At 34.4% G+C, this 24,266-nt stretch overlaps 3 protein-coding genes across 9 annotated transcripts; 2 read left to right on the top strand and 1 right to left on the bottom strand.

The window, feature by feature from the left end:
• The first annotated feature begins 106 nt into the window (after positions 1 to 106).
• LOC124185850 (probable phosphorylase b kinase regulatory subunit alpha) lies at positions 107 to 10,111 on the top strand. Of its 7 annotated transcripts, XM_046577021.1 has the most exons (17): positions 107 to 539; positions 1,615 to 1,660; positions 2,521 to 3,034; positions 3,116 to 3,561; positions 3,717 to 4,032; positions 4,186 to 4,399; positions 4,488 to 4,597; positions 5,778 to 5,925; positions 6,740 to 6,918; positions 7,099 to 7,249; positions 7,354 to 7,377; positions 7,604 to 7,899; positions 7,989 to 8,544; positions 8,628 to 8,680; positions 8,796 to 8,954; positions 9,062 to 9,319; positions 9,394 to 10,111. In XM_046577021.1, exons 3-17 carry the CDS (start codon positions 2,552 to 2,554, stop codon positions 9,619 to 9,621), a joined length of 3,621 nt encoding a protein of 1,206 aa, XP_046432977.1. In that variant the 5' UTR covers positions 107 to 539; positions 1,615 to 1,660; positions 2,521 to 2,551; the 3' UTR covers positions 9,622 to 10,111. The 7 variants fall into 7 exon arrangements, with proteins under 7 accessions (XP_046432977.1, XP_046432979.1, XP_046432976.1 ...); XM_046577023.1 differs by lacking the exons at positions 107 to 539; positions 1,615 to 1,660 and adding an exon at positions 2,094 to 2,224; XM_046577020.1 differs by lacking the exons at positions 107 to 539; positions 1,615 to 1,660 and adding an exon at positions 2,127 to 2,333.
• On the bottom strand, positions 10,102 to 11,763 carry LOC124185852 (39S ribosomal protein L28, mitochondrial). Its single transcript, XM_046577027.1, has 6 exons — positions 11,616 to 11,763; positions 11,290 to 11,462; positions 10,880 to 11,138; positions 10,666 to 10,809; positions 10,404 to 10,579; positions 10,102 to 10,239 (listed from the first exon to the last, which is right to left on the bottom strand). Exons 1-6 carry the CDS (start codon positions 11,637 to 11,639, stop codon positions 10,185 to 10,187), a joined length of 831 nt encoding a protein of 276 aa, XP_046432983.1. The 5' UTR covers positions 11,640 to 11,763; the 3' UTR covers positions 10,102 to 10,184.
• A 27-nt stretch (positions 11,764 to 11,790) lies between these two features.
• LOC124185851 (sorting nexin-25) lies at positions 11,791 to 20,833 on the top strand. The gene is made up of 11 exons (XM_046577026.1): positions 11,791 to 12,326; positions 12,458 to 12,768; positions 12,884 to 13,053; positions 13,143 to 13,537; positions 13,617 to 14,040; positions 14,754 to 15,058; positions 15,266 to 15,523; positions 15,602 to 15,735; positions 15,804 to 16,046; positions 16,152 to 16,434; positions 16,557 to 20,833. The coding sequence occupies exons 1-11, from the start codon at positions 12,093 to 12,095 to the stop codon at positions 16,608 to 16,610; spliced, it is 2,811 nt and encodes a 936-aa protein (XP_046432982.1). The 5' UTR covers positions 11,791 to 12,092; the 3' UTR covers positions 16,611 to 20,833.
• Positions 20,834 to 24,266: the final 3,433 nt, after the last annotated feature.

Genomic DNA, 24,266 nt, shown 5'->3' with positions numbered 1-24,266 from the left:
GTCAACGGCAACTCGCGAAACAACGACGAAAATATGGTTGCTCTGGAGCGCCACGCGGAGTTGATCGCTTCACTCGCGTTCGAGCAGCCGGCGCGAATGGAGCAAAGGTACGCGCGTCGTAGAATACAGATCGCGTTGCTCAGGCTGTGACACGTTATTTGATTGATCAGTGTATTCCCACCAAACTCAGTTCTGAATAATGCACAAACGGTAATGTGTGACCCACAGAAAAAATGAGTTATTGCAATAAAAATAGCCTGAAAACATGGAAGGTGAGTTTCGTGTCTGAGTTTTCATTGTTTGACGTAACTTCAGTTTTTGACGATCTCGATTCTCGTATCTGTGCGTCGGGTGTGGTTGTTTATTATTCGTTTGGCTGATTCTCGGTAAATGCATATAGTTTTGTTATGAGCAAGTTTATTCAATTGGCCCAGGCAGCCAGCTACAGTATACAAAAAGTGAGAGTGAGAGTGGAATTGATTGTGAGATGCTACGAGATCTACTACATGTAAAGTGTGGAGCAACCAGAAGGAGGTAAGAATACTTATTTCAACTATTGGATGATACTTTGAAATGGTATATTTTGAGCCGAATTTTTCTCCTTGCGTAACATGCCGCGAATGAATATGGGGGGGGGGGGGGGGGTAAACAACAATAATAATAATTTGCGAACTGAAACATGACTGAAACCCAGTTTGGTAAATGAATTTAAGTTTCTTTTTTGTTTTTTCTAGAGTTTAAGGGGTTATATACAGTTAGAAGGCCGAAAAAAGCGAATTTTTCAGATTTTTTTTCTGAGAAAACTTTCAAATTTATTGATCTGAAAATTTGTACACATATTATGCTTTCTTTTAACTGTATTTTAAGACTTACTATTAGTAAAAATATTTATTTGGAAAAGAGCTACAGCTGATCTCCGGGAGCTCCTCTCAAAAAAGACGTTTTGCGGTGATCACTATATCTTTGAACTGGATCCTCAGAAATTAAAAAACCAAACAGATTTCGTTAAAGTAATGTTAAATCTAGTAATTAATCGAAGGAATAAGCAAAATAAATTTTTTTGACAATGTGGCGGTTTCTCAAAAAAAGAATTCGATTTTTGACCAAAATTTCGGCCCTAAATTGTTTATAAAAAAAAATATATTTACCGGTGAGAAAAAATCTTCGATTAATTACTAAAAAATATATTTAAGAAGCTCGTGTTAAAATTTGAGACCAATCGGTTTAGCCGTTTTCGAGTAATGTTGATCACCGACTTTGTAAACACCATTTTGAGAAAAACGCGTTTAAAGTTTGGGGAGAGAAAAATAAAAATTTACCTTTCAGGTATAAAAAAAAACAATAACACACTGTTGCTTTACGCATCTAAATATATTAGAAGGGAACATTTACGATAGGCAGGTGCATAAAAGGGACAGCGTTCCAGGTGAACCCTTTCGCTCCGGCCTTGCACTTTCAAGCACTCTGAAACGCCTTTTCAAATTTGCGTGTAACTTCGGAAATATTCACCGGAACGATATGAAATTTTCTGAGTGTATTCTTAAATATATGTACATTAAGAAAATAAAATAAAAAAAAATCGATTTTTTGAAAATTCTAACTGTATATAACCCCTTAAGCAGAGACATCCCAGTAACTTCTCCATTACTCGGCAGTGTTGGTGAGTTTGCATGTGTTGGGTTACGTGGTGGCGGTAACAATCGTTACACAAATCTACGATTTCTTAGCTGCATGGATAGGCTCATTCACGACAGCCACGGTGTTCAACTTTCAGTCAAATTATTATTTTTTGCAATTTATTGTACCATAGCTCATTTAAACGAAATTTTTCACGATGCTGAAAGTGGAATGAACATCATGACAGGTCATTATATTATATACATCGCTTACTCTGTATTCATGAGAACGAATTGTGATTTGCTGTAACTGATATATTAGTCTACATTTGAATTTACCAATGAAGTCGTTTAAGTGGTGATTCACCTGAGGTTATAGCAATTGATATACCTATACGCTTTTTACCGGTATACCCAGTTCCTCTTGTTATAATTAGTTCCATCAACCTATTTCGTGTCAGTGGGCGCTACTAAACAAGGGACACAAAAACCGTCAACATGGGCTCTCTCATTGTCAAACAGTTTACGGTCTCACGACTGTGAAATTTGTGACTATTAGTTTGACATTCGTTTCACATTGTAAATTGGGATGTATGAAAATATCAAATGTAAATATAATTCAGCGTTTTGAATACTTGCGAAGAAATGGGGAGCTTATGCAACTCAACGATATTTTGAATCTGAATTTATATTTCGGTCCAAGTGACAGATTTATGCGTAAATATATTTCTAACCTCAAAATCAATCCAATTATGTACGTAGTAATCATTGCTCTATTACTCCCGTAACACGTAGTCTTGTAAACTAATTGTGTGGTACTAAGATAAATAACGTTTGCGTACGTAAATTACTCGTGCCAGCATCCACATTGCAAAATAGTTCTATCAATGTTTTTCAATTACAGTTCAAAACTGGGATAGCAAGGTGTAGTCACAATGCGAAGTCGCAGCAACTCCGGAGTCCGTTTGGACTACTATCAGCGTGTGGTTCATAAAATAATTATGGACCATCAAAATCCAGTTACTGGCCTTTTTCCGGCGAGTGCTGACATTAATCATGCATGGATACGAGACAACATCTATTGCATATTAGCAGTCTGGGGTCTTTCAATGGCCTATAAAAAAATAGCTGATGCTGACGAGGATAGGGCCAAAACTTACGAGTTGGAGCAAAGCTGTGTTAAATTGATGCGTGGTTTGTTAATGGCCATGATGCAGCAAAAGGATAAAGTAGAAAAATTTAAAACAACTCAAAATCCACATGACGCTTTGCATGCCAAGTATAGTTCTGTTAATGGACAAACTGTCGTTGGGGATGCAGAGTGGGGACATCTTCAAATTGATGCTATTTCTCTATATTTGTTGATTCTCGCTCAGATGACTGCATCTGGATTACAAATTGTTTTCAATTTGGATGAGGTGAGCGTTGAAACGCTAAGGGAAACAGACTTGTCAGCTTCTTGTTTAATTTTCTCCGTCATGTATTTTTTTAAATTGTAGGTGGCTTTTATACAGAATTTAGTATTTTATATTGAATCTGCTTATTGCACGCCGGATTACGGTATTTGGGAACGAGGAGATAAAACTAATCACGGATTACCAGAGCTCAATGCTAGCAGCATAGGAATGGCCAAGGCCGCACTCGAAGCTATGAACGAACTGGATTTGTTTGGTGCTCGCGGTGGTCCAACTTCCGTTATCCACGTACTGGCTGACGAGGCGCAAAAGTGTCAGGCCGTGCTACAGTCTATGTTACCAAGAGAATCCAATTCAAAGGAACTCGACAGTGGTCTTTTGTCTATCATAAGTTTCCCAGCTTTTGCTGTTGACGAACCTAATCTTATCGATTTAACTAGGAGTGCTATTATCAAAAAATTACAAGGAAGATACGGTTGCAAGAGGTTCCTCAGAGATGGTCACAGGACTCCCAAAGAAGATCCTAATCGGTTTGTATAGTGACATACATGAAGATCTGTTAGTGACTTGAATTATTTTTTTATACATAACGGTAAATGAAGATACTTTTATGTAGTCAAAAAAAATTGATCACGGTTTTTACTGCTCATTTTATTCTTCTACAATTTTCTCTTTTACATTTCAGCCTATATTACGAACCATGGGAGCTCCGCATGTTTGAGAATATAGAATGTGAATGGCCTTTGTTCTTCTGCTACTTGATTCTTGACTTTTGCTTTCAAGGCAATAAGGACGCAGTTATAAAATATACAGAATATCTTGAGGCAATTATGATTAAAACTGAAGACGGAATGAAATTAGTTCCAGAATTATATACTGTACCAGCTGATAAGGTAGCTGCTGAATATGCAGATCCCGGTAGCCAAGAAAGAGAGGCAATAGGTAGATGTCCTTTCATGTGGGCACAATCATTGTACATTCTAGGAAAACTGTTGCAAGAGGTGAGCTGAATCAATTTCTGTTGAATAATAAGTGGCCCTTAACTGACTTCGGAGTTGAGAGTGCGTAAAGTTGAATCTATCGTAGATCTGCACTTCCGAATCTAGAGTTGTATATATCTCAGGCATTACAGATATTCGATTTATCTATGACAGGGTTTCTTGGCAGTTGGAGAGCTAGATCCACTAAACAGACGTTTGTGCAGTGAGAAGAAACCGGATGTTGTGGTACAAGTAGTTATACTCGCAGAGGATGCTGAAATACGCGAAAAAATTGCCCAACACGATATCCATGTTCAAACTATCGCGGAAGTAGCACCAATAGAAGTACAGCCTGCCAAAGTCCTCAGTCATTTGTATACTTATCTAGGTATATGTTCTTTGATATTCACTTGACCAGTAAATGAAAATCAATTTTTTTTAATGCAAGATTCTCATGTGTAATCTTCTGTCAACAGGACGTAATAAAAAATTAGGTTTATCAGGGCGAAAATCGAGAGATGTGGGAATACTCAGCACAAGCAAATTATACTCTCTACATGATAAAATATTTGCGTTTACACCACAAGTAAGCCATTTTATTTCAATTTTGTAAATTTTATATGCTTCGTATTTCTACTTACTGTTCATTTTCTTTTTATTGTACAAAAAAAAAAAAAAAAATAGTTGACGGACATGACACGGTTCTACATCGCATCGGACTATGAGCTCATGATTGACATATTCAAAGGCGAAATAAATTTCTTGAAGTCTAGCTGGCAAAACATGTTAGGCCGGCCGCTGGTGGTGATGCCGCTCAAGAACGCTCACCTAGGTATATGAATACTGTACTTGCGAGTCATAGGCCTAACAATACTTGGGGCCAGTTTTAAATCAGTTTTGTCTAGTATGCTCCTTACATTTTTTATTTATCAAACTCATCCTAATTTCAGCTGAAAGTTCAAACAATGTTGCATTAACTTTCAGTCAATTAATACCAAATCTCTATATCAGTCACATGATTTTTATTCCAAAAATTATGTATATTCAATATTATTAAAGGGAATTTTCAAGCAATAAACTTTTTGGTCTTTTCAGTTTTATTAGGAGCCTATGACTCGAACATAAATGGGTATATGTTTTCGATTTGAATTTTGAAGTATATCGTCAATTCATCACCTATGGTTACTCCTAACATGCCTGGAAGTAGTAGACTTAATCCGATAGCTTGAGTGTGTGATATTATTTTTCTGTCCCTTCAAGTCTCGCAATTTTCTATTGCATTATTTATTGTTTTAGACAACTTGTTTACATTTGATTTAATTTCAAAAACTTACCACACTACAAGACTTACTACATGTCTAACATACTTTGTCAAACAACTTAACAATCGAATTATCGCCAAGTATTACATCGAATAATAATGAAAAAACTCCCAGCCAGTCAGTCAACAAGTAATTTAAAGCTTTCCAGCAGAAAAGTAGAAAAATATAATTAAATCAATTCCTGTTTTTTTTTTTCTATGTAAAGGATAAAAAATTGAAGGATTTTGTGATTGATTGACGGTATTTAAGGAAATTTGTATCCAACGAGTCATTGTAATCTCACAATCTAATTCTGAGTAATGATTGTTTTTATTGATAAAAACAAGCCCTGGAAAGCTTTTCTTTCTTCTGATGCAGACCGTGAAAGTATAGCTATACTAATTATTAATATCAAAGTATTTTGGCTTATGTGTTTGCGGTGGGTGGGTGTGTTGCATGTGTTAGAACTTTGATGGGGAGGAGTACTATACAACAAATGATGCGGCTCTACTCGTCGATACTGTTACAAACTACCTGGCCTTCCTCACCATCAACTGGAAACAAATGCTTGGAAGACCTACTCTTACACTTGTAGCCACTCATAATCATCTAGGTATGCTATCAGTGTTGATCAGCATTTTTTCTGGAATTACATCTACGAGTAATTCTACCATTGATATTATTGCTTCAATCTAGAGCACACCAGAGCATCCAACGATCCTGGAAATCTTGGAAATCCTGGAAGTATCCTAGAATGTGTTTTTTGTACCAGACATTTAGGAAATTTGCCTCCATCATTTTTGTGATTTGAATTACTTTGGCCATCAAAATTCTTTGACTTTATATTTATGCATATTATCAGGCACATGATTTCTATTACAGTTTTGTTTGAATTGTTAAGGTTTGTTCAAGCATTAAATTTCATGGGTAACTATGAAGCAACCAGAGTCGGGATAACAAGCTGTAATTTAAAAATTAATTTTGTAATCTGTATTAAAATGTGTGACCTGACTTCAAACATAATCAATTCCACAAGAGCAATGTTATTACACTTTTGTCGACACTTCTGGAAATGAATTTTATCTGTCGGAACATCTATATCCATTGTGCGAACCTGGTGGGTGCAAATACTGTGCAAACCTGAGCGTTGAGTTTAGAATAGAACCTAGGATTTTGGGCATCAATTCTACTGGGCAGCCTGTTCTTTTTTATTTTATCGAACATTACGAATCTTAATGGTATCTTGATTGCTTTGGCATTTGCTTCAAATTGCATAGCTTCTTAATTCTATAAACTGTACAGCTTCTTAAAGTATGATTGAAGCTATTCAGTTTTGGCGAATGATATTAATCACATGACATATTGGTGCTGCTAGCATTTTTTTTCGAAATAAATACTTTATCATAAAATGTTCCTGGTTTTTTCAGATCAAGGAAAAATTCCCTTGGCCATGATCACTACCATGAAAAAATTAAAGAGCGGCTATATCAACGGAACTAGAGTATCCCTGGGAAATTTAAATGAATTCTTAAGTACCTCTTGTATCACCAATTTAAGCTTCTTGGGTAGCTCAGAGGAAGGCAGACCTGATAAATTGAATCCCCAGGTAAAAGATAAATGCTATTATACCAATGCAAATTTTTCTTGTAATAAAATTACACAAATATGTCAATCTCATTTGTTTCAAATGAAAAAAATCAAATATAAATTTGTTCAAGGTATCTCATGCTTAGGGAGTTTGTAGGAATCTTATTTTTACTGATAAAAACCCATATAAATTTTATAGGTTCAACAATACCTGGATGATCACTTATTACGTGCCTTTCCGCATCGTTCTGGCCTTCTTAATCGGCCTGTTGCTCGGAGCGGACGAAATCTCAGACGTAAAATGTCTGTCAAGGGTGCTATAAAAAAAACTAGATCCATAGCGGTAGAACGTAAGTCTATACAATTTTTACCTGACAGTTTTTAAACTATGGTATATTAGTAATTTTTATTTCATAAAGACGGTCAATTTTCTTTCAATGCATTCTTCCACCAGTGGTTCCTATAAGTCTCCAAGAGCGTAAGTTTAGTAACATATCTATATAACATCTATTTGATTACTTGTGAATATGAATACGATTGGTGCAAGTGTATGCAGTACGAGCACTTTCTAGCTGTAAGCAATTGAGAAAAAAAGTTGAACATTGCATATGTACATCCGCCTCTTGCTTTGCAGTCTTCTAGTCGCAAAAAAATAGTTTCCAAAATTTGTCGAAATTGAATAAATATTGCATATTGTTGTTCAGCTGAAAGTCTCGGAATGTCTGGAGATGAACGTAGAATTTCCGTGGGCTACTCCTCCAATCCATTTATCGAGATAACGGATACGGCAGCAGCAAAGCAATCATCTTCTCCACCAGTAATCGTAACTCGTACACCATCACCGACTGATGACCTGTTGCCATGGAAGCAATCCGCCAAGTCGCATAGACATAGATTAGCATCTGAAACACAATACGCTGATACCGAAGTGGAAGAGTTATTAGCAATGTTGAGGGAAACTGAAAGTTTAGAAGAGCAGGGAGACATCTTGCAATATTTGGTAAAGTGTGTTGAGATAACTAAGTTCCTACAATGTCCATCAAACGTTATTATTTTCAGTAGATTTTAACAACTTGAGATTATCTGTAGGTTGATTCGCAAGGATTGCATTATGACACTGGTATGCTTGAGGAGGGGCGGCATGTTACTGTTAAAGACTTGCTGAAAGGATTATATCAAAAGGCTTGCCAGCAAAAAATGTGGGGTATTGTAAGGCACACAGCTGGTATGCTAGGAAAACGTGTTGAAGATCTAGCCAAGGCTGTTACTGACTTGCTAGTCCGTCAAAAGCAAGTTACAGTCGGCATGCCACCTTCGAATGAGTATACTATCGTTGCACCTTTGCCAGAAAATGAATTGAGATCTCTGATTCACCAAGCTTATGGTGATGATGAATCTACCGCCATGTTGACCCAGGAGCTACTTGTTTACTTGGCAATGTTTATCAGAACTGAGCCTCAACTATTTCACGAAATGTTGAGGCTTAGAGTTGGATTGATTATCCAAGTTATGGCCACTGAACTTTCTCGAACATTAATTTGTACTGGAGAGGAAGCATCTGAACATTTACTGAACTTATCTCCATTTGAAATGAAAAATTTGTTACATCATATTATGAGTGGCAAGGAATTCGCCATAAGTAGCGGTATGTTCTACTCGTATGCAAATATGATGACCTATTTTACCGTATGTGTCAACCTATATCAATTAAACGAAAATTTCTTGCAGTTGGACGTGGAAACTTCTCTGTCATTAGCTGTAAATCAGGCAGAGTTAGTAGGGTAAGTGAAATTTATTTCTCTTATTTCAAGCTTTAAAGTACCAGTTTGCAACAATGTTAATTTCCAAAGAATGTACATTCTCTTGTAAATTGGTTTGATATTGTGTATCCTGTAGAAATCTCAAATTGGTTCCTTTCTGGAAGTTGACCAGCCGGATGGCGGTGAATTAGAGCCTGATAGACAAGGTCAATGGTTGCGAAGACGGAGGCTAGATGGAGCCTTGAACAGAGTACCCAGAGATTTTTATCCTCGGGTATGGGGAGTGCTTGAACGAGTAAGTATAAGCACAGTCAAGTTAACCATTCTTTCAGATAAGCTGTCTGAATTTCTAGGAAGAGTTATAATAGTATCGTACGACTTTAGAATTATTTATGTTTTTAGTGTCAAGGTTTGGCTATCGAGGGTAGAGTACTTCCGCAGAATTTAACGCAAGAAATGACGCCCGGAGAATTAAAATTTGCATTAGCCGTTGAAACTGTCCTGAATACTATACCACAACCAGAATATCGCCAGCTAGTAGTCGAGGCTCTAATGGTTCTCACTTTAGTTACTGAATACAATGTTGTAGCTTCGCTAGGTGGGCTCATAGCTGTCGAACATTTAGTGCATAAAGCAAATGTCATATTTTTGGAAGATCAGGTAATTATACATTATGATGGAAAATTTTTGCAATTCGTACAAATGTGTACGATCAACATTTATGGTCTTTTTAGATGAATTCAGATGGAGACGCAACACTCTGTTGCGCTAAGCCAAAAGAACAGCGTGAGACAACTGCAACAGGAGGCTTACTTTGTGGCGGAGCTGCTTATGTCTGTCAACATTTTTATGATAGTGCACCTAGCGGCAGTTACGGAACCATGACATATATCACAAGGGCTATAGCTTCTTTGCTGAATTGTCTACCAAAAGATGGGGACCTAGAATGTTCAGTGTCATAGATGCATTATTATTACTATTGTTATTATATTTGTTTTGTCACGATGTTCCAAAGAGAGGACTTTGTATCGACCATGGTATATAAAAGACGTAGCTGATAATATTTATTTTACTTATCTTCACTTCACAATGCTGAACGCCAAGTATCAAGTGTTAAAATTTGCCAAGTAATTGAAACATATTAACCAACAATGGTTCATATATTATGTGGAACTCAGTTCCTAGTAGCAACATTATATGGTCGTTTCACCATTTGTATTACAAATCTCTTTTTAGATCTGTATAAACAGTCGATATGGTGCAAGTTTGTTTGCTTGGATTCTTGAGAAAATTGGGCTAGTCGATATTGGAGTAGGAGCAAGTGTGAATAATAAGCTTCGTTAATTCTTGTTATTAAATGCTTACCTAGTGTATTATGCAATTTGTGTTTATGTGTAAACGTATAACAGTACAGTTTAGCCATGCTAGAAAATAAAGTAAGATTTAAATTCATTTCGCCAATTTACTGGTATGCTTTTTAAAATATACATATACATGACAGAATCAATACTACATTATCTTCTTTTTACGAAGTCTTCGTACTCTTGGATAGTGGATTAAGCCTCGAAAGCCATGAAATACTGGAACAAAAATTGAAAAGTAGAAGTTTTTTAAAAGTATTACAACAACTGTGCTGAAATTTTCAAACTACTGTATAGGTTAAAGTTTTTATACTAGAAAATCTTCCCTGATTACGAATTGGATAATTAATGTAAGTACTGCTTCATGTTTTTTTTTTTCATACCTAGATTCTTCTGGTTCAGCAGGCACTTCACTTTCATTTTGTAACTCAACAATAAGTTCCGCTCGATACTGATGTTTCAGTGGAGCAACCACTGTTTGGGCAGCTTTTATTGCGAACATCTTCACGCAAGCCTCACGCCAGTTTAAACCATACCATTCGATTTCTTCTTTTGTGTACTATAAACAATAATTTTCAACTCATTTAGACTGTTGGAAATTATTAAATATTGCATAAATGAATATTCAATATTTCATTTACTTACAGCAGATAAATATTGCTGATATTTGGAGTAAACTTCGTCTTTCTTGGCAGGATCATCGGGATAAAGAGATTTATCTGCCAATGTTTCAAGAATTTTCCTTTTAAGTTTCAGAGCCAGCTCAGATTTCAAATCGTAAGCTGGTGTCTGTATAGAAAAGATGAGTTTTAAAGATGTCAATTAACGTGGTATTTATTACTGATTAATAGATTGGTACCTTCAACAGGTAGTGGTCAAATCCATAGTTCTTGTGAATTAAATCCAAAGTTCTGTCGGTGAGGGTGACACGTATATACTTGTCAAGAACTTCGCTGTAAACAATGGATCTTTTCAATGTAGGAACCCAGAAATGTGGAATTTTCTGTTTAAGTTGATGTCGTTTTTGAAAACCTTGTACTACAGATTCACCACCCCATAAACCTTGGTGAGCCTCTTTGGGATACTTTAACGGAAGTGGAACATTTTGTACTGGATATCTGTAAGTGAATTTGTATCATCTTATAAAATCTTGCAAGTTTTCCATGCTCTCAGATTTATTAAACACTAATCATCATATTTATCATGGAAAGTTGCAAATTGATGGTAGCATGTTTGTAAAAAAGTATTTTATTTGAGGAAATACATTACACTTCTCCCGTGGCCTCATTTCTTGCATATTTTCCTTCCTTTTCAATGTAATGTACAGGGGTTGGTTGTGTATATTTCCATTCAGTATAAAACTTCTTGTACGCTGCAGGCATTTCTGTTCCAATTCCAAATTCGAATCGGTTTGGTTGTTTGAGGTAATACATTCGCAAACCCTGTAATAAAAAATTCGTTATACACGTGAAAGATGATTGAAACTACAAGATTCGGAGTGGATCTTAAGATTAATTTTGTGAGGTTAGCTTCCAAGTTTATGTTAAGTGATGAGAACAATTGGATAGTACAAGCACTAAATTGAAAATTCTTACTTGGGCTAGTTTATTAGTCGTCATTGTATATTAAAGAATGTAACAAGAGTGTAAAATATAATTAAATCCAGTCGCCAAACTCAGACGACATCAGATTCGTCTGCAGTTCGGACCGATCGATTGGATTGTACCGTGAAACAGCAGTCGACTTTGATACTATCGAAATCTAGCATTCAGCCGGTTGTTGAATACACTGTTGAATATCGACAATTTTCACGTAAACAGTGGAACAGTAGCCGAGTACTATAATATGTTTTAATAATTTTTTGTAAAACAGAAATTTTGACTGTGTTAACATAATAATAATCAAAACAGAATTCGTCGAAAGAAAGATAAACAAGTACTGCGACATGGGCTGAACCCCGTGTCGAACACCACGCGTATACGTGCGATTTTTATTTCAGTTCATGTGATGTCCAAAAAATCATGTTAACGCAGGAATACCTTATAAAAGTACTATTACGATAATTAATCATCATGCAAGTAATGCTAATGTACATTTTTCCCGGAATCGTGGCCAACTTTGCTATATGGCTATATTGGCCTGACTTAGCATGGTACTCTTTTTACGGATTTTTCACACTTTCCTGTTGTTTGTTTGGAACATTCGCCGTCATTCAAGTGCACATTGCTCTGTCACCAAAGCATCATACCGGGTTAGGTACTGTGAAAACTGTCGCAGATATGGATGCTTTTAGGCACATGATTATGGTATGTTTATCATTTTTCGATAGCCGATGTCAGAACTTATTTGCAGTAATACTCTTTCTAAGAACGATCGAATCACTTTTCCAAAGAAGCTGTATCAATTAAGTTTATAAATCTGTTTTAACGTTTTGCAGAAAGGATACGAACCCAAGTTATCGGCAGTGCGAAAACCTGCTCGATATCCGTTGGTCTTTACTAGAATGGTAGATGGAGCGTTGCAGAATCTTCTTGATTTAGCTTTTAAAGATTTTGTTGGATCTTGGCTGGCAGAGCTGGCTTTTGGCTCTGAACAAATAGTAGATAACATGAAACAAGACGTTTGGGGTGCTATACAAAGTCTACATGATAGACTGGCTCGTGTAGATCATACAAAGCTTGTGGCATGCGATTTGGTCAACAAAGTTACTTTTCACTTTGAAAAAATCAGAATTGCTCAAGCTGCAGCGTGAGTCTTATTTATTTCACCATATTAATATTAAGAAGAAAGTTGAAAGTCACATACTGACAAAATTTTCCTTATCACTAATTTTAATTAATGATTTGAATTTCTTTAATTATAGAATGGAGGGTGAAGACCCAGTGTTCATTCTATCGGCACACCTTATGTCACCGTTAGATGAATTAGATTACTTAAGACTAGTGAGCGAGATATGCATTATGTTTTTTTTACCACGAAGCTACTCTTTGTCTCCAGCTAAATTTCTTCTCAGAGAAGTTATTACTTGCAAAAGTAAGTGCGACATCAAGAAGGGGAAATAACACAGTTGATTTTGCAACTAGCCTGAACCTTGTTAAAAATATTTTTTAAATCATTTTCAGTATTGAAGCCGGCAATAGATCTAATAACAGATCCAGACTACATAAATCAGAAGATTCTGCTTTACATTGAACAACAACAGCTTACGGAAGCAATGCATAAGAAAACTTACGAGTATGCGGAATCGTTTGAAGACTTCATTCAAATGATTAAGAATTCCAAGGACTTGGAAGTTCTGAGACATATCAGATATAACATAGTCACTGAAATTATGCAGGCTACAACTGTACAAAATGTTAAAAGAGCTCAGGGACTAGATCCTGAAAGCAATAATCTTGGTAAATCAGATGTTGTTCAGGCGAGAAAGTTAAAAAGATATATCAGTCAGTTAACATATGCCAAAAATATTTGCGAATGTCATATGCAAGCTCTAGGCTGGAATGATTATCCTGTACAGGTGTGCGAATTTTTTAACATTTGTCTTTGATTATTTCACTTACTTTTATTCTATAATAAATTTTTTTCTGCTGACTTAGGAAAGCGACATATCTGATCCAGCTGCGGTTGCGGATGGTCGAATAGTACCTTTACAGGTAATCTTAGACAATGTGACTGGACGCCGTTATCTGTCTCAGTTCTTAGAGCAAGTTGCTAGCCAAGGATTGATTGGTTACTGGGCAGCAGTGCAAGAATTGCGTGCTGCTGAAAGATCAAATTGGCACCAATTGGGAGCAGAAATATTTTATACATATATTAGATCCCCGACTGCTGAAATTAAAGTCGACAAGAATCTGAGGAAGAGAATGGAAAGTTTTTTACTGGGAGACAAAGGGCCTGAGGTATTTTATGAAGTTCAGGAGAGTGTTGTTAGAACGTTGGAAGAAAAGTATTATTCATCATTTCTCGTCAGTGAACATTATAAAAAAATGCAAGAGGCATTGATCAATGAGAGAGCAGATGGTGAGTTTATTCAATTCTTATTACTATTACTTGTTTATTATCTAAAAATGTCGTTCAATGGAGACTTACACGATATTGTTTTTAACATATGCGTTAAAATGTGCATCAGAGTAGGGCACAGATTCTTTCTTAATATTGTGAATGAAAAGTTTATGTGTTATTCAATAATTGGTATGGAGAAATCTATTAATGTAAAGTAAACGAATAATTACATTAAAAAAATATTAAATGTAGAGCCACTTATTGCACTCTTAACACTAAGTCTTTGTCCTCTAATCAAGTTTTGATGTTGACTTTTACTGTTCTCTCACCCTCTGTAGAAGATTGTAAGTGAATTTTATTCCATCCATAGAACACTACGTTAGATAACATCGACGATGTAGATAAATAATGATCATGCTCAACTTGTTATCAATGTGAAAATAACATGTATTCGAACTTGGGATATAATAATCAATCGAAAGTGATATCTTTATCTGTTATTTTCATCGTCGAATGTTTCTAATGCTTTTGCACTATGCGTAGTATTGATCAAGCACAGCAGCTTTAAGCCATGAAATTTTTTATGATTGTTGCTATAGCTTTTCGAGTGCAATTTATTTCATAGAGCCTCTAGCAGTGCTGCTCTTTGACTATGCTGTTGAATACTTAGAATACTCCATTCATGTAGACAATTTTTGATTAAATTGTGAAGTGAGACTTGTAAATATTAGGTCTATTGGAAGACTGTCAGTTGGCGGATGGAACTATATCTGAAACTTCTTCATTACTGGTTGGTGAACATTCAAATTATGCTCGTAGTAAACTTGATCAGCTCCAAGAAAAGCTAAGCAATAAAATGCAAGCGTTACAAGCACTTAGATCATCGTTAAAACCCGAGAGTAGAGTTTTGAGTATTTTGGAGAAGGAAGTCGAGTGGCTACAGGGGGAGAGAAGGCAGCTCGAAGCTCATTTAACTCATACTGAAATGTGGGCGGAACATTTGGGGCACTGGACAGCAGATGTTCAAAGCGCTGAGGTATTTTCCCATTATCAAATGTTACGTAGCGTATTGAAGATAATTAGTCAGCTGGAGTAGTATGGTAATTTATGAGATCGACTATTGTTCTCGGGTCATATTAAGTACGATAAAAGAAATATTTACTTATAAATTTCTGATATCAAAATGAATTTACGTTTTGTCACTTCTGGCCCTATTTGTAAAATGATGAACGCATTTCGTCAGATCCCAGAAAATGGAGAAGCGCCACAATTTGTACTTGTGGTACACATGGCTGAGGATGAAAATAACGAAGAGAGTATATCAACCGGTTGGGTTGTGCTCAGAAGATTGCCTGAATTCCAAGAACTCCACAGAAAATTACGTCAATTATGTTCGAACGTGAAGAATCTTGAACTTCCCTCACAGCCGCTGAAATTCTTTGGAAAATCTGATAGAAACAGTTTGGACAAAGCAAAGATACAGATTCAAAAATATCTAAATGTGGGAAATTTATACTCCTAACTTTGACTGACCACAGCAACAAATGAATTTTATTGATTTTATCCTTACATTTTTCAGTATGTTTTGGAAGATGATCGTCTGAACCAAAGTGAAGCTTTGTATGCATTTTTGAGTCCGAGTTCTGAACATTTGAAACATACAGCTCCATCACCTAAAAAATCTCGCTTTTCTCTATCGACTCTGTTTAAAACGTAAGTGAAAAACTGTTATCGTCAAATAAACGCAGATCCGCTAGTTTATAAGTGAATAATGTTTTCAGTGGATCAGGAGGCAGCGGAGATTCCAGAGACAAAGACGAAGAAGAAGACTACTCGTTATTGTTGGATGATGGAGAAGGTGGTCGCATGGGTAATTCCGACGGTATGGGATCTGGTAAAGATGCGATTGCCGAACCACTTTACACCCTGCTCGGAGAAGTGTTTGATCTTAGAGGAGTGTTTCGGTGGCTGAGAAGGTCTTTGATTACATTTGTTCAAATCACTTATGGTCGTACGATAAACCGGTGAGTCAATTGATGTATACATAATTTTCCGTTTGATGAAATATTTCTAAAGTGAACGAACTTCTGTAACTCTTAAACACTGCACCATTGGAATGATTTTTACAGGCAAGTTAGAGAAACTGTAGGATGGGTATTTTCTGAGCCAATGTTACATTATTATATACAATTGTTTACAAAATCGTGGTGGCCAAATGGCCAGATGTGCGTTGAAAACAACGTTCGTTCTGATGAGGAGAAATTGAAAACTAGAGGAGAGGCTCGCAGACAATTTTTGAATAATGTACCTGAAGTTCTGACCAATTTGGTCGGAGCTCAAAGTGCCCAACGTGGAGCGACCAAAGTATTTGATTCGCTACAAAATGTTTACCTGAACAAGCAGTTGTTTTATGTAAGTAAATGCATTCCAATGTATCAAGGGGTTTTACGTCAAATCGAGTTCTTAACAAGTAAAATCTGATTCTAAACTCGGTAGATAAATTTTTTCAAGTATATTATAATCTTTCATTACAGGATATTTTCGAAGTCCTGATGTACGAAGTATTTCCAGAGCTGCATCCAAAATAGAGGTGTGATATTAACGTTATTTTTTACTGTCAATTATTTGATTTAATCACTTTTCAATCACCGAACAACTAAAACGTGAAATCTGTACAAAAACTATTCCCCGCAAAGAAAAAATTTAGTGAAAAAAGTTTCAAGCAAAGATCTAACTTTAGAGTCGTATTTTTTCATAATATTGCTATATTGTGATAATAATTTGAACAATGATTTTATTCGATTTCATCTTTCTACTGCTAAATTCAGATTCGTTATTGACGAATACAATCGATGATCTAACATTAATTTTATACTCGGTTCCATTCCAAATGATACAATTCTCAGTATCAAAGAGACAAAGAATTATACATATTGCGTGTCGATTACGAATGTGTGTAAATCATTTCAAACATTAACACGAATGACTAACTAAACGAGGCCAGTATTGAAATCCAATAAGGATTAATTTTAACTTTTAAATTTTATGTGTCACAAACATGATAAACAATTGTGATTAAATTCTCAGCATACCACTGCAATTATAAAAATTATAAATCAGAGTTAAAAAACAAAATTATTATTAATTATTTATTAACTGTTAAATAATATTAATACTCTTATATTTTATTCAGTCAGGCAATGTGCTTGTTATACTGACAAGAAATTTGTTAATAATTATCGTTTACAAATTATACAATTGAGGCCATAGATTTTATTTGAAATACTTTAATTTACTTGTTATAGAAAAAGAGCAAGGTGAAAAAAGGTAGAGAGTACGCAGGAAATGTGATGCATTAGGATTCTCTTATATCTCTAATTTTATCTAAATATTTTAATGTCAAAGTTACGTAAAATATTTATTTTTCAACTTTTGATTTCGTCTTTTGAAAAACTCGTCTGAACCCCTAAAGTTCTAATATTTAATTGAAAACTTACCAAAAATTTTGAATAGGCTTATGCAATTGCATCATTGCTAATTCAGCCTGATTACTTAATTTGTAATTTTTTAATTTACACACGTATTTTATACGGATATGAATGAGGGACCCAGATAGACACGGTAAACTGAAAGAAATGCTCTATTTTCGAACTACGTTAGTAAACCGTATGTTTTCTGTGTTTTGATCAATAATGATGTAATTACACATCCAGATTCTTACGATTAGGCGTTATAGCATCGACGTAACCATGCAAAAGTTACTTTTAAAAAATCATTTATTGCGTCCGTGTCTAAAATTTTACTAGCAGGAAAACTTCTCACATCAGGAAGCGCTATGTATAATCACTGGGGAAGAACTATATACACGCCTTAAATTGTGTCAACTAGATCTGCCAGTCGATTAGCAGCTGTACAAATCAAATAGTGTTTGTAATTAAATGTTTCAAGTGCGATATTTCATTCATCATGCTGGCTGAAGAAATCTCAAGTAGTAAATATCGTATTAGTACGATCACTGTAGTTATTAAAACACTGCCTGTATTAATATTTTTTTGATCGGTCTTTTTACTTTATTTGTTAATAGATACGCGTCATAGAAAATTAATATCCTACCAATTGATATGTCAATTTTAGTTTAAGCTGCTATCAAATTCATTGAATAACTGTAATTAAAAAAAAAAAAAAAAAAAATAGACTGAATTTAAGTAAATAACCGAATTCCAAACTTTTCACAGTCTGGAGGAAATGGAATTCATTTTGAGGTATTTTAAACTCAATTAATTCAATTCCCTTCTACTACTTCCGAATTTTTAAAAATTCGAGATTGGGTTTAAATTGTACGTCGTCTAAAGATATTCGCGATGCTTTATTATTTCAAGAATTTTTAAAAAGTTTCTTCGATATTTTTCTTCAATTCATAATGACAAGTGCCATAATTGGATTATAAAAATGACCTCGATCCAACTACGAAATTGTATTACTAATGAAATTTCGACAAGACGTTCACGTTCCATCACTGGTTTTGGAGCAAAACGATACTTGCCTTCTTCTGACTGAATACCAGTGGTTGCATTAGATTATAGTAAATCTGTACCTACTTTCCGGTTATTTTAATCATTGTAACAATGGGAGGTGCTGACGCGGAATGTGCAGGAACCATTAACTCAGTGTTCGATTAACGAGAAATTATAAAAATCTAATTTCTGTATGCTGCACACGTATAAATTATACATACATACAACAATTTAACTAAAAATCAAATATACTGATAAAGTATGACAAAAACGATCTGTTGCCTATTAATAAGTTCCAACTTGTATGAAACGTTTGTGCAGCTTCAAATATATCTACTGTTGACACGCAAAATAAATTGATTTTAAACTTACTGACCATTGTAAGTTTCATCCGACTTTTGATTTCAATTTTCATTCGATTCCATCGAATTCCTCAATTTTAATTTCAATGATCAACCGATCTTTGCTATCAACTTTCAATCGAATAGCTTTCATCATTTATTTTATGCTTAATTTCTAACAAACTATACAGACACACGTACAGTATACGTACAACGCAGTGTGACGAATAACAGCGGAGGAATCGAAAGGAGATTAAATTGAAAACATTATTCGTAGGATACATAATAGTTTATTCTTACGCCATGCGGGGCAACATGGCGCACAAATATTTTAAACAATCTTCTAAAATTACTCACAACTCCTATACAAATAGTACAATAATATTATCTCTTATTTCTACATATTTATGTATATTATCAATTATATAAGTTATACAATTACATGTACTTATTTACACAGTTATAATATGGTTTTTGGCACCGAATGTTAGAGTCCGTTTATTTTACAAAATAATTCCTTTGAGAAATCTCATTATGCGATCATTTGAAAAATATAGTATGAAATTCGTGCAAATATACAGGCGACGATGATTATGGAGGAACAACGTTGGAACAGAGAGAATGACGCGATGCTTATAGAAAAGAAAACGACGTTCCTAATAGGTACGAAATAAAAATATAAACGATTTTCTTTTATACCGAATATTGAGACATTACTCGAAGGAATTCGCTTGTAAAAATAATACATTCTCGGTAGAATATGTTGCAGAATATATAAATCTAATAATTTACAGCAAACTTTTTGTTTTTAAATTTAAGTATAATTATTAGTTAACATTCAGGGTAATATTAATCCAATGAATTAATAATCAATCAAAACTTACTCAGCACGTAAGTTCAAATTGCGTGATAGGTAGGTGTACAATATTGTGGTGATAAAAATGTTCAGTCGCTGCTTATTCTTGAATAACTGCGTATACTTACACGAAGTATAACGAGAGCGGGGTGTTGGAGTCTTTTTGCTTTTTTATTTTCAATGTCGATTTATTCGTGTATAGGCCAAGATTTTCATCCAATTTTACAGCAGCGCCCCAACTAAGGCTGCGTTCTTGCACAGCGGTAGTATGAATCAGCGAATGACGAAAGAAAGGAAATTTTTCCGCAAGTGACGTGTCAATTAAAAAAGAATTTGACAAATGCGAAGATAATTTATTTTAATAGCATGAAAATACTGGTCAATATTACTTTCTCTTTTTGGTGTCAAACACTTATACCATTATAATTATTTTTTACCATATAATATCTATGACAAATAGAGCAAAGGTGGCCAATTTCAATAAGAATGATCAAGTTTTAAATTATTTTTATTTCGAAATTTGTAACGTGCCACCTGCATGAGATTTGACTGATAACTAAAGTAAAAATTCAACAGCATTTAAAGCTCCTAGATGATTTTATAGCCATCAAAGTCGATGTGACTTGGTTACCTTAGTTGGGGTACATGCTATGCATTCTGTGTATGTAACTGTTTCGAATAATTTGGATTCGTCGAAGTAGGTCAGGTTTTGACTGTGACATTTATTATGCACGACTTTTCGGTCGGGCTGCCCGCCGACTGTAACTGTTTCGATATTCGTATAGTGATAATGTTCTTCATTTTTTGTCTAGTATAATCGTCATTGTTGTTTGAAAATACGGTTGGATATAATACAAAACGTAGCGCATCATATAAATTACTACGACGAGTATCGAATAGAATCTGTAATACCAACGAGGATGACTCACTTTTATTAACACTAAGTAAATGAGATGTTTTTGCTTGATTCACCTGAGCTTTGAACCTCACAAATACATCCCGTATATCTTTATAGGTATCCGACGATAATAGACAGTGTTAGAAAAATTAAAGTAACACTTAAATAGAAACGGCAAACATTCCACGTGTTGAATCCTGCAGTTCTAATTGAAAAAACGTGAGAATTAGTGAAATAGTTTCAATAATATGTATACAGAAATGAAAGAAAAACATGTATACCTATATATACATATTAACGACGTAATTATTTAGTCAAAGAATGATTATAAATATATTTCTGGAGCATATTTTTCGCATAGAGATTGTTGCATGGGCAACGTATCAATACCATGTCGTGCAGCAGGAACGAAGCACAAGTTATTAATTCAGTATTGAATAAATAAAAGTTACTTGGTTGCTTTCTGTAAGATATAACGATACTCGATACTTTTCGAAAATTGAATTTTATTAAATCAAAGTAACTTGAAGAAGCCGATTTCATGGCAGATTTTTACGTAATTACCATAATACGATGGAATTTACATTCAATTATTTGAACATACAGAGTAGACAATATTGATCATTCAATAAATATATCTATGGTGTAGTACAAACAGAGCACAGGTTTGTTTTATTATCCGCGAATTTGAAATTTTTTTTTTTTTTTCATTCGATCGGATAGTTGTTGTTGTTTTTTTTTTTTTCTCTCTCTTAATTTTCACTGAGATAAAATTAGGTTGTGAGATATCTCTTTTATTCTTGTGTTCGTAGTTCTTTCATGTAACGATTTCATGTGTTTTATTTTTTATAGATAACACGTACATGAACATTGCGTTATTTGTGGATATTATAATTCAGATTTTGTTCTATATCACATAGAATCTTTGAGCTCTAAATATACCTAGCATGCATATCAATAATATTTTGGATCATAATAATTATACCGTTATACCTATGTAATGTATATTAATTAATAATTACGATATATCTAATTAATTTTAGTTTACGTTGAAGATCTAAACATTAAAAATATCTGATATTTTCCTAGCTCCTTCGTAAATCGACTAGGTATTGTATTCTGTATTTATTTTCACAGTAGACGGTCTTCTATAAATTTTCCTCGACACACGCTTATCGATACTCGTATAATACATTGAAATTAAGTTGGTAATGTACCAACGTATGCCTTTGTAATAAGCCTCAAACTTTTCAATATAACAGGAAACAATCGCGGAAATGTACACATCATCAAAGTTTTGTTAGTTTGGTTTTTGAAAATCGCGAGTCGCGCAACAGTGCACGTAATAAAAAAATTCAATAATAATCTTCGCTCTTTTCTTTCATACTTGTTCTATTTCGCGTAAATTTTTCATTTTGCCAAATCGTGAAAATACCTCGGTAACGGACGATATGGCAATTGCATGTATGTCATATATTCACGCACCGTTATAATAAGCTTGTATTAATTGTGAAATCAACATTCTGTGATTCAATTATCATATTACGCACTTATTTCATAGCTAAGGATTTCGTTCACTCGTCTTACAACATATTCTCTGTTTTGACAAGTAGGTTTTTCAACAAATTACACAATACGTTGTTATAGCATTAGTATAACGCGATTATGTAAGTTTTAAACATTAACGAATCAGTCATTTCAACAAGGACATGTATGCCATTTTGAAGTATTCGACATTTTTTCTACATCGTTAGCTAACGTCGCAAATATTGTTATACACAACGTGTAACAATGAAGATGCAAAAAGAATGAACTTGCCACTTATTGCGCTACATATAGAAGTTGCAAGAAGTATTTACCAGATGCGGAAATTGGCGAATGCCAATGACTCGATTCAATGATCTGTCATTTTCGAAAGTAACTTATGTCATTATATTGTATTATAATTAAATGTGCTCTTTGCAATGGTAAAATTGCTAATTATGTGCGAAAAGTCGAGGCTGAGTTAGAGTCCACAAATGGTTGTGTCTTTGCAAGAATAAATAATTGTATTTATGCGACGTTGCTCACGTTTTTACATGTCCTTGTTTAGATCACTCATTCTGCGATACATCTAGATGTTTATAATCGATGAATGAAAGGAATTATGATAGATTTACAAAGAAAATAATCAAATGTACGAAACTGCATTGCGCGGATTTGCTTTTACGAAGTCCTAGACCCGCTGGGACTGAATTAAGTGTTACAGCAACCTGCGCTGTTTCGACGAATATAGGTAATATCATGTTACATCATGTACGTGTACACTTTTATAGCGTGTTTACATTTATACAATATATGAATATGTATATACCCCATGTTGATATAAATCTATGGGAGAAAAAATATGCTGATAGTACAAAAAATATATATAGCTTTATAGAAAAATAGAATTAACGCAATAATGCACGCTGCAGTGTTTAATTGGTAGAAATGTAAGGAAAAACAATGAAAAACAGAAGTGGACGAGATTTCTCGTTTCACAAATCTTCGCTGAAGCTACACAATGGTTCACTGATCTCTTAAAAGCGGATTATTCAATTAACGCGAATTTTGTGTCACAATATGTAATAATAATATTGGTTATTCCAATCTATATACTTTCAGTGTTTGAAATTTATCAATCGCAATTTGTTTGTCAACAGTTCTGCTGTGCCGTACAACAGTTTCTATAATTCCATACACACGATAATTCTTCGCAACTTGATGGCCGATAAATAAAAAAAAATAAAATAAAAATAAAAAAACAAAAAAAAAAAAATCAATTTATGGAAACAAATTCAAGTAGTACGTGAATTTGCAAACATATTACAGGTAGATATATAATCGCGTTTTATAGGACGGTGATCACTTTGCGAAGGAACGATATATTTCGAATAAAGTTTAAAAAATAGCACTTGAGAAATTTTCTCATCTATACGCAACATCCACGCAACACAGATCGAGTATTTACACACTGACACACGTATGTATAAATATACGTACTGTACGCATAGAATACATACGGATGTGCGTGGTTTTGAGGGTGATGTTATATCTACTCATGGTAAAACGATGGCATTATTACTACTATCATTATTGTTTTAATCATTTTATTAGTAATATTATTATTTTTGTTGTTGTTTTTGTTGTTGTTGTTGTTGTTGTTGTTGTTATCATTAATAATATTATTATTATCATTAGCATTATCTTTAGACCACTATGCGCTACTCGATCAAAGATACTCTTTTCGAACCTTTTCAGTCTTCATACAAATCGGGACCTTTTAAAAATAACTAGTTTAATTTTTATCTTTATAATATACATTTAATACACCATTCACACAAAATACTTGCACTATCTGTAAATTGGAGTGATACAAGGGTATAGACATCGTAAGATATTTTATGCAGTCAAAATCTGTGGCTTGTACTTGATTAGAAAGTAAACGTTGAGGAAGAAGTAAGTCGCACTTGTTCGCATGGCGATAACGACTGTAGTTGTCACTTCAGCGCTTGATATCAAAGCTATAAAAAGTGAACCGAAAATCGAATGTTTCCACTTGGTAAAAATGTTCAATTTTTTATTCGTGGACTGAACGTTTAAAAATAAGTTGG

Source organism: Neodiprion fabricii, chromosome 6, assembly GCF_021155785.1.
Source record: "Neodiprion fabricii isolate iyNeoFabr1 chromosome 6, iyNeoFabr1.1, whole genome shotgun sequence".
Classification (NCBI taxonomy): domain Eukaryota; kingdom Metazoa; phylum Arthropoda; class Insecta; order Hymenoptera; family Diprionidae; genus Neodiprion; species Neodiprion fabricii.
The sequence above is the reverse complement of the archived record's forward strand: the minus strand, read 5'-3'. Positions and strand labels throughout refer to the sequence as shown.

What these genes read in the sequence shown, in the direction of transcription:
- LOC124185851 (XM_046577026.1), top strand. Translation starts at nt 12,093, where the DNA reads ATGCAAGTAATGCTAATGTACATTTTTCCCGGAATCGTGGCCAACTTT. An exon ending in AGAATTGCTCAAGCTGCAGC is followed by an intron (nt 12,769 to 12,883) that starts GTGAGTCTTATT and finishes CTTTAATTATAG; the next exon opens with AATGGAGGGTGAAGACCCAG. An exon ending in GATCAATGAGAGAGCAGATG is followed by an intron (nt 14,041 to 14,753) that starts GTGAGTTTATTC and finishes TGTAAATATTAG; the next exon opens with GTCTATTGGAAGACTGTCAG.
- LOC124185852 (XM_046577027.1), bottom strand. Translation starts at nt 11,639, where the DNA reads ATGACGACTAATAAACTAGCCCAA. An exon ending in CGACTAATAAACTAGCCCAA is followed by an intron (nt 11,463 to 11,615) that starts GTAAGAATTTTC and finishes TTTTTATTACAG; the next exon opens with GGTTTGCGAATGTATTACCT. An exon ending in TTGACCACTACCTGTTGAAG is followed by an intron (nt 10,810 to 10,879) that starts GTACCAATCTAT and finishes TTTTCTATACAG; the next exon opens with ACACCAGCTTACGATTTGAA.
- LOC124185850 (XM_046577021.1), top strand. Translation starts at nt 2,552, where the DNA reads ATGCGAAGTCGCAGCAACTCCGGAGTCCGTTTGGACTACTATCAGCGT. An exon ending in CCCAAAGAAGATCCTAATCG is followed by an intron (nt 3,562 to 3,716) that starts GTTTGTATAGTG and finishes TTTACATTTCAG; the next exon opens with CCTATATTACGAACCATGGG. An exon ending in TCATTTGTATACTTATCTAG is followed by an intron (nt 4,400 to 4,487) that starts GTATATGTTCTT and finishes TTCTGTCAACAG; the next exon opens with GACGTAATAAAAAATTAGGT.